At 36.2% G+C, this 10,519-nt stretch overlaps 1 protein-coding gene across 1 annotated transcript; it reads right to left on the bottom strand.

Moving 5' to 3' along the window:
- Positions 1–345: 345 nt before the first annotated feature.
- On the bottom strand, positions 346–10,420 carry pex11b (peroxisomal biogenesis factor 11 beta). Its single transcript, XM_048201862.1, has 4 exons — positions 10,129–10,420; positions 5,784–5,899; positions 4,803–5,004; positions 346–1,838 (listed from the first exon to the last, which is right to left on the bottom strand). Exons 1-4 carry the CDS (start codon positions 10,185–10,187, stop codon positions 1,412–1,414), a joined length of 804 nt encoding a protein of 267 aa, XP_048057819.1. The 5' UTR covers positions 10,188–10,420; the 3' UTR covers positions 346–1,411.
- Between the last annotated feature and the right edge of the window lie 99 nt (positions 10,421–10,519).

The following is a 10,519-nucleotide window of genomic DNA, read 5'->3' on the forward strand; positions in this document are numbered from 1 at the left end:
ACTCATCTTAAACTAAGTATTTGAGAATTTAAACTCTTTGGTTGCCGCTATTTTGTGTATTTATCTAAATTTCTTGACAGAAAGCTGCTGCCTTAATGAAAGGATTTCATGTTTCCGGTAGTAAATGTTGAGTTTTGTTTCCCTCTAGTGTTCAGATGCAACATGGCAAGAAATGGCAATGCTGCACAACACAAGCACAGATTAATCATTGATGAACTTCAAACGGCAGCCTTGACTCTTGCCAGAAAGTTCAAGGAACTTTGATTCGACTCATCTTTTACTGACGTTGTATAAAATGGTTGAGATCCTAAGGATCTCACAAGGACAAATCAGAGCACACAAATATAAAATTAAAGGCATTATTTATTTCAAAAGTTAGATTCACAGCTCCATCATGTCAACATTCAGTAATCCCAGTGATGCATAGCATTAACATTTAGGAAGTTTCAAAATATGGTTAAGTACCATAAAACTCTATAGGTCACATATACATACATTAAAAAAAAGTGTCAGTGATGTAGTTTTCATTCAGTTATGAGATAAATTATGCAATAACCTAAATTATTAGATAATTTCCCAAAACATTTTTGGTTGATATTTCATTAATCACTGAGAAAAAAAAAAAAAAAAAGTAAACTCCTAGTTTTGAAATGAGTTTAGTAACAAATTGCAGAGGTTCACAACTGCAGGAAGAAACGGCTTCAAACAGAGATATAAATTTAGAAATAATAAATCAAAAATTGAATTTTTAACAGTAACTGTTTCTGAACTGAAAAGTATCATTGTACAATAGTGTTTGATAAGCACAGTTTATGACACAAAATGTAATTTAGGATGAATCTCATGAAAACTGCGTGTGATTTTTAACCCCAAAATCTAAAGAAAAAAAAACATATATGGCTTAAACAGAATGAAACCTAAAGGTCTTACTCAAGGTTTCTTTTGCGCTTTATAAATTTATAAAATTCATGGTAGTATTTATTGTACTACAGTTAATTTATGCAGATTTTTCATTAATTTTGGGATGAAACATGACATTTCTTTATGTGGTTCAATCTCAAGAGAAAGGTATAATTCTGAGTAAGTATAGTAAGTGTACCATTTGTAGTTCTGTGCTGTTCACTAGAACATCCCATACTGAAAACTACACCACTATACAGTGACAGCCTAGGACATTTTTAGACTTACATTAATTTAAACAGACTTGAATAACTGTTAAACAAGGTTTTTTTGCTTGTTTTAATCAGATTAGGCCAGATCTTGTTTTAAGTCTTTCCACACATAGAAAAATTTGAATGTGCAATTAAACTGGAATGAAGGAGCAAACATTCTTCTTTCCACTATCTACAAAACCTCAAGAGAAGTTCTCTTTAGAAACAAAGCAACAGGATATGTTGTTCTGATATGTCACTCAGGGCTTGAGTTTGAGCCAGGGGTGAACTATAGTGAGAATGGACAGGATAGAGGACGTGAGGCCGCAGGCCCCCACAAAGCCCGACCCAGTGGGGTACAGACCCAGCCGGTCCAGCGGTATGAACACGTCGCACAGGTTCTTCAGAAGGTCCAGGAGCAGCGGAGGGTTGTTGCGCAGCACCGTGATCAAGAGACGGAACTGCTTGTTGAGCTTGGCCGAGAGCATCGGGAGGGGCGGCAGTGGAGACATCGCTGAGGAAGGAGACGGGGTTAAAGGGAACTCTCCGTTCTCTGAGGTCGGCGTAAGTGGGGACGGACTGGAGTTAAAGCTTTTAGCTGAACTGCTGCGGGACTCTCTCTCCATCAGAAGACGGATTTCATACGCGTCTCGGGTTAAATTGAGGATGAGAGCAAACAAATAGTATCTGTTTATAGGAAGTGGGAGAAAGTCAGATTATTACATTGTACTTTTCACACTATGCTCAAAATAATAAAATATATGCAACCATCTCCATATATTGTTGGTAAAACATTTTAGTACATAAATTGATGGGTGATGCAAAATCATTCACAGAAGTTAATCAAATTTTCACCTGTAAAATCATATTTAATGTGAGTTTGCATGTGCCTGTGTATATATATATATATATATATATATATATATATATATATATATATATATATATATATAAATGAATGAAATGTTCAAGGTGTCCGAATAAATTTTGGTTTGGCTGTGTGTGTGTGTCTGTGTGTATATATATATATATATATATATATATATATATATATATATATATATATATATATATATATATATATATATATATATATATATATATATATATTATATACACACACACACACACAGCCAAACCAAAATTTATTCGGACACCTTGAACATTTCATTCATTAATACAGTTTATTCGCTATAGTTTAAAAAAATTGGTAATTAAAATATGACAAGATTTCAGAGTTAAACCATGTCAGAAAAAAGTAATCTTAATTATGTCAGATAACACTTAAGCAAAACATGGTCAGGTCAAAGTGTCTGAATAATTTTAGGTTCCAAACTTTTATCAGTTTGACTGGTAGTAAACTGTATGAAGAATTTTTGGGTATAATTTGTCATAGTTTACTTTATTTTGCTATCCTCACTTATGTAAATGAACTATAGTGTCCTGCACCCACTAGTAAAAATATAACAAAAATATCCAAAAATGTCTGAATAATTTTTGGTTTGACTGTGTTTGATATATATATATATATATATATATATATATATATATATATATATATATATATATATATATATATATATATATATATATATATATATATATACACACAAACCCGATTCCAAAAAAGTTGGGACACTGTACAAATTGTGAATAAAAACAGAATGCAATGATGTGAAATTTCATGGCATCAACACATCTCAAAAAAGTTGGGACAAGGCCATGTTTACCACTGTGTGGCATCCCCTCTTCTTTTTATAACAGTCTGCAAACATCTGGGGACTGAGGAGACAAGTTGCTCAAGTTTAGGAATAGGAATGTTGTCCCATTCTTGTCTAATACAGGCTTCTAGTTGCTCAACTGTCTTAGGTCTTCTTTGTCGCATCTTCCTCTTTATGATGCGCCAAATGTTTTCTATGGGTGAAAGATCTGGACTGCAGGCTGGCCATTTCAGTACCCGGATCCTCCTTCTACGCAGCCATGATGTTGTAATTGATGCAGTATGTGGTCTGGCATTGTCATGTTGGAAAATGCAAGGTCTTCCCTGAAAGAGACGATGTCTGGATGGGAACATATGTTGTTCTAGAACTTGGATATACCTTTCAGCACTGATGGTGCCTTTCCAGATGTGTAAGCTGCCCATGCCACACGCACTCATGCAACCCCATACCATCAGAGATGCAGGCTTCTGAACTGAGCGCTGATAACAACTTGAGTTGTCCTTGTCCTCTTTAGTCCGGATGACATGGCGTCCCAGTTTTCCAAAAAGAACTTCAAATTTTGATTCGTCTGACCACAGAACAGTTTTCCACTTTGCCACAGTCCATTTTAAATGAGCTTTGGCCCAGAGAAAATGCCTGCGCTTCTGGATCATGTTTAGATATGGCTTCTTTTTTGACCTATAGAGTTTTAGCTGGCAACGGCGACAATGTTTTCTGGAAGTATTCCTGAGCCCATGTTGTGATTTCCATTACAGTAGCATTCCTGTATGTGATGCAGTGCCGTCTAAGGGCCCGAAGATCACGGGCATCCAGTATGGTTTTCCGGCCTTGACCCTTACGCACAGAGATTGTTCCAGATTCTCTGAATCTTTGGATGATATTATGCACTGTAGATGATGATAACTTCAAACTCTTTGCAATTTTTCTCTGAGAAACTCTTTTCTGATATTGCTCCACTATTTTTCGCCACAGCATTGGGGGAATTGGTGATCCTCTGCCCATCTTGACTTCTGAGAGACACTGCCACTCTGAGAGGCTCTTTTTATACCCAATCATGTTGCCAATTGACCTAATAAGTTGCAAATTGATCCTCCAGCTGTTCCTTATATGTACATTTAACTTTTCCGGTCTCTTATTGCTACATGTCCCAACTTTTTTGGAATGTGTAGCTCTCATGAAATCCAAAATGAGCCAATATTTGGCATGACATTTCAAAATGTCTCACTTTCAACATTTGATATGATATCTATTAGGGCTGCACGATTAATCGCATGAGATTGTCATGCGTGTCTCGTCAGTAAAGCCGGTTCTGTGATTAGTGGTAAATGTCCATCACCTGCTTTCAAATGGAGCGGCACTTAATATACAGAGCCGTAGTTCGCGGACAAGCTACGCAATATCGCGTTCATAATCGCAGATGAATCGCCTTCGATTATGAACGCGATATTGCGTAGCTTGTCCGCGAACTACGGCTCTGTATATTAAGTGCCGCTCCATTTGAAAGCAGGTGATGGACATTTACCACTAATCACAGAACCGGCTTTACTGACGAGACACGCATGACAATCTCATGCGATTAATCGTGCAGCCCTAATATCTATATTCTACTGTGAACAAACTATACGTTTATGAGATTTGTAAATTATTGCATTCCTTTTTTATTCACAATTTGTACAGTGTCCCAACTTTTTTGGAATCGGGTTTGTATATATATATATATATATATATATATATATATATATATATATATATATATATATAATAAAATATATATATAGTGTTATATATAAATGTTACTTTAGTATAGATAATGTTATAGTTATAGTGACTGATTTCATTTTTTTTTACTTTTACTTTTATTTTATTCACATAATTGGAAATTGTTTAAAAAGTTAATTTTGCAAAGAAAACTAACGAAACTAGCACTCACCTAAATGACCTCTGGCTCCATTTATTTTGGTCCAGTTCGGGCAGCAGTCCCGTTTTGCCGGCCCAGAGTACATTATCACAGGCAAAATACATTGCTTTGTTCAAATGGGCCACCGTGATGCAGAGACGCAGCACACAGTCAGACAGATGCACAGTGCGTTTCGCTGCTTCCAGAGCTTCAGCTGAGTTCCCTAACCGCATCACTGAGACAAACACACAGACAGACTGTATCAATCACACAATGAGCCATATTAACATAAATAGATTCTGTGAGTAAAAAGAGATTAGCCAAAAGGGGCCACTTTATGGAACCACTTTATTAATATCAGTATTAATAGTCGTAATCAGTCTAAATTAACCCTTAGAGACCCAAGCAATGATTATCACGTTGTTGTTATTGTTTTTTTACAATTTAAAGGGATAGTTCACACAAAAATGATAATTCTGTCATCATTTACTCACCCTCAGGTTGTTCCAAACCTGTATAAATGTCTTTGATCTGTTGAACACAAAGGAAGATATTTTGAAGAATGTGGGAAACTGAACAGTTCTGGGGCACCATTGACTTCCATAGTATTGTTCTACTATGGAAGTCAACAGTGCCCCAAAGCAGCCTGGTTACAAACGTTCTTCAAAATATCTTCCTTTGTGTTCAACAAAACAAAGAAATTTATACAGGTTTGGAACAACTTTAGAGTGAGTAAATGATGACAGAATTTTCATTTTTGGGTGAACTATCCCTTTAATGCTATGCTGCAACTCTGAGGGTTAACTATGTCATTATTTATATGTTGCTGCAAACTTGCATTGGACTTTCTCTTATGAAAATATGTGATTGAGTTTAAATTTTTAATACTGCCATTCCAATCCGCATCCTGCCAATTCAAATTCTCTTATCAAAAGCCATAAGTCAAAAGACAGCCAGTTGTGCCCAACCTCGAGTCTTCTGACCATTGCCTTTGGCAGAAGAGCTTAAACGTACATTTTCTGGTCAGGCTCATGTGAGCTTCCAGCTGTTTAATGGTGCTCAGCAGCTCTGCTCTCGCTCCTCCTCTCTGCAGCGTGTAACCCAGCAGTGTGCAGGCGTACTGGGCAGCCCTGTTCAGACACAATTAATTATTGAAAATGAGCATGTACACTGCACCAACATGTATTTGGACAGTTACATCCTTACAAATGCATGAATATTTTAGCATTAGATCAGGGGTTTTCAAACTTTATGATGCCATGGACCCCTAAATATGATGTTCCCTTTGCAAGGGACCATATTATTAACTATTAATTTACAATTCTGCTCATACGTTTCCACACCCCAAGATGCTAATAATACTTAAAAAAAAAAAAAAAAAAAAAAAAAAAAAAGAGAAGCAGAGAGATCATTAAAAATTGCATGTTCTATTATTTGTACTTTTCTGAATAAGCTGTTTTACATAACAGATGTTGTCCACAAGACAAAATACTAGCTAAATTTACACAAATTATCCCGTTCAAGTTTACATATCCTTGAATCTTATTACTGTTAGTTGTTACCTGGATGATCCATGGTTTTTTTTTGTCCTGAGCAGTTAAAGTGTTCACCCTAAAATGAAAATTCTGTCATTAATTACTCGCTCTCATGTCGTTCCACACCTGTAAGACCTTTGTTCATCTTCAGATCACAAATTAAGATATTTTGGTCATTCAAGGTCCAGAAAAGTATTAAAAACATCATTAAAATTGTCCACGTGACTGCAGTGGTTTAACCTTAATGTTATGAAGCAATGAGAATACTTTTTGTGCGCAAAAACAAAACAAAAATAACGACTTTATTTAACAATATCTTCTCTTCTGTCATTCTCATACGCTGCTTACAATCAGCGCTTCCAGGTTCTACATCAGAACGCCGACTCATATGCATGTGTCGTGTTGCACACGTTATCAGCGTCTGCCAATACTGAGCCGGCGAAGCGCTGGACGTAAAAGAATGACAGAAGAGAAAATATTGTTGAATAAAGTCATTATTTTTGTTTTGTTATTGCACACAAAAAGTATTTTCATCGCTTCATAAAATTAAGATTGAACCACTGCAATCACGGAGGAGTCATATACCTCTCGGATTTCATCAAAAATAATAGGGCTGCACGATTAATCGCATGCTATTCTCACGCGCATTTCGTCAGTAAAGCCGGTTCCCTGATTACCGCTAAATCGCCATCACCTGCTTTCAAATGAAGCGGCATTTAATAGACAGAGCCGTAGGTCACTGAAAAGCCACGCAATATCGCGTTCATATCGCAGATGAATCGCCTGCGATAATGAACGCGATATTGCGTGGCTTGTCCGTGAACTACGGCTCCGTCTATTAAAAGGCGCTGCGTTTAAAAACAGGTGATGGCGATTTAGCGGTAATCAGGGAACCGGCTTTACTGACGAAATGCGCGTGAGAATAGCATGCGATTAATCGTGCAGCCCTAAAAAATAACTTAATTTGCATTCCGAAGATGAACGAAAGTCTTACGGCCATGGAACGACATGAGGAAGAGTAATTAATGACAGAATTTTCATTTTTGGGTGAACTAACCCTTTAAACTGAGAACTGTTCTTCAGAAAAATCCTCCAGGTCTTGCACATTCATTGGCTTTCTAGCATCTTCTGCATATTTTGACCCTTTCCCAACAGGGACTGAATGTATGATTTAGATTTTTCTTATTTTATTTAAATATCTTTTTTTTTCCATTTAGGTCTACCCTTCAGAATCTACCTAAGATGTTACCCCAAAGACAAAATAAGTATGCCTACAATATTTATCCCGATCATCCAATTCAAGTTTACAACCTCCAAGGAGTAAGGGGTATTTAAACTTATGAGTAGAACCAGTCATTGGAAATCTGAATAAACCTGCAATAATGTCACATTCTGTAATTTGTTTATTTTGTAATAATTATTTGGTTTTAGGTAAGACTTTACTTTACAGTGTCCTTCCTTGTTACATATGTTACACACACTCAGAATGTCAAATTCCCTGATTTGTTCCTGACTTTCACTAACTAAAAAGCTGAATTTCCATGACCTATAATGAACAGAAAAACACAGAGTAGACAAAATCAGCCACAGACAGTATTTTTTTTTCAATCCATCCATTTGCAAGCTTTATTTACTTGTTCACAGACGTTTTTAGTACAAAGCTAAGTTAAACACTCATAAACACTACTTTTTTAAATTTTATTTATTTATTTTGCGCTTTCACCCTGTTAAATGCACTTTGATATTATTCTGTACTATTTCTACAGAAATTAATATATAGTTTTTATTCTTTCAGGGGTAAACAGGATTTTCTGTTTGTCATCAAGTTCATCATTCAGTCTTTTTATTTCTTCACATTTATTTTTTTGCAGACCGTCTTAGATTGTTTGACATTAGGCTATTTCTGTAAAATGGTTATTTAAGTCTGAAATAATTATTTAATAATTATTAATTATTTAAGTCCTGGAAAACCCATAATATTTTACCTTCAGAAGTAATGTTGGTAGTTTATCCAATGTGCATATTTTAATTTATTTATTAATTCTACCACGGTGAAAAAATAAATAGCCTAACTATAACAAAACACGTGAAACAACGCGATTAAAAAAAATGGTATAAATAAATAAAATTCCCTGACTTTCAATGTCTGGAATAGGCCATTTAAAATTCCATTATATATGTTGTTTGCAATCACGTGGTTCTGGTGACGCGCGAAATACCGGTGGAGGGCAAGCCGTGAAAATTAGAATGAAAGAGATGGAGAAGAGTCCTTTCTGTGCTGGTTTAGAAAGGTATAAACAGAAAATCACAACATATGTTGGACGTGATCTTTATGTTATGAAGATGAGCTACTTTTCCACTGAACTGAAAGACTTGATTGCCATCGAGGAGGTAGATATAGAGAATGTGAAGCTGCCGTCACGCCGCGTTCAGTTCTAGTCTGGGTTTGTTTATATCGCGCTGCCTTTCTACTAGTGAAGTTAGGGCAGTATTTTGATTTTCTGTCGTGATTGTGAAAAATGTCGCCATTGTAGGTCATTTATGCTGAATCGAGAATTGCAACAGGAGCTCACATCATTGCCTTTTATATGTGTAAAACACACTAAGGGAAGCAGGTTGAGGAGGTGACGGGGAGACGCCGTATATCAAATCTAATAACGTCACTGATTTAACCCACTCCCTATTTCTCAAAATAATTACATAGTTGAGTGTTTTTGAAAGTGTTGTCTTTGTTGTTGAATCGACTTCTGTCAGCTTGTTAAACATTTATTTATTTGGATATTTCTACCATAAGATGGCTGAAGCCGCAGCGCGCGACACTGTTCTCATGGTAACCAGATCAACATTGTGAACGGAATACTACAAAACTTAAGTGAAAACATCAAATTATCATTCAGTGGTTTAAAATAGCTTCTCTTCCCTGCAAACGATACCATGAAGAATGTGAATATTTAACCAAGTCAAAAACAAATAAGGTAAGCAGGTATCCATATTCATTTCAGTATCAGCAGACGCAAAACGCTATTAAAGGTGACAACTTTTAAAGTTAAAAAAAACGATATAAGTTATAAAAAACGGTATAAGTTATGTAAACGATATAAACACCTTCTGGGTTCTCGATTTTATCGATTTGAGCAACCATAAACGACGCAAAACATACGAATTTCGAGTTTTTGATAGGATTCCTATATAGAAAAATCACCCCCTGCCCTCCAGACTCATTCGCGCTGCTGCTGTGACGTCATGTGCAAACAACCTATTCCAGAAATTCCATGACCCCTGGGAACCCTGCACACTTTTGCATAATTGCATGCAACTAACCCTAAACCAAACCCAATAATAAGTACATGTTGACAAATATTACTCACTACTTACATGTATAATTACACTGTAAGGACACCTAAAATAAAATATAGCTTGGTTTTATTATTAGTAAGGTTTTTTTTACAACATTAGATAACATAAAAGTAGAATCTGCGTTCAAATGCTTGGTGATATTTTCGTTCTTTGTCAACATTGCTTTTATAGTATAATTATATACATGAAAGTATATAAAGTGGTAATTTTGACATGATACTGAATGAGTTTTATATCCATACACCATATTTACATAGTACTCAGAGGCACTTCAATAAATACCATCACCAAAAGCATGCGATTATCACTGTGCTTTGTTATTAGTATTACTAATTGTGAGGTAGTTAACATTAGGGGAGAAAAAAACTGTATTATTTCTATAATGGCTCTAACTTTCAGTGCAGCACTTTCATGTGGTGCCTATAGTAGTAGTGCTGTAAACATGCATGCAGTGAGTGTTTATGTACCTGAACACGCGTTCTTTGGCTTGACTCTGCGCGCTGAATCTCACCCACGACTCCATCATACACACACTGGGCCTGTGCGTCCTTCACGCGCCTATCCACTGATATTCACGCCGCCAGATACAGGTTAAACAAGCTGACCGTGAAGACCCTTGATTTATTCAGACAGTACGTACTCTTGCGTGTCGTCTGGTGCTGGAATTATGTAGCATACTTGCTCTGTTGCACTTGATGTTTTTGTCGCTTTGACAGTTCATCCGTGAACGGCAGCTGAAGAGGGACACGCCGTTCGCGTTTGGATAAACCGAAATCGCATTATGCACTTGTCCTTGAATAACACGGTGAGTCATATTTTGACAAATGTGTTTGAGATGTCAGAGATGGCAAGAAGATA

This window comes from Megalobrama amblycephala, linkage group LG9 (assembly GCF_018812025.1).
Source record: "Megalobrama amblycephala isolate DHTTF-2021 linkage group LG9, ASM1881202v1, whole genome shotgun sequence".
In the NCBI taxonomy this organism is placed as follows: Eukaryota; Metazoa; Chordata; class Actinopteri; order Cypriniformes; family Xenocyprididae; genus Megalobrama; species Megalobrama amblycephala.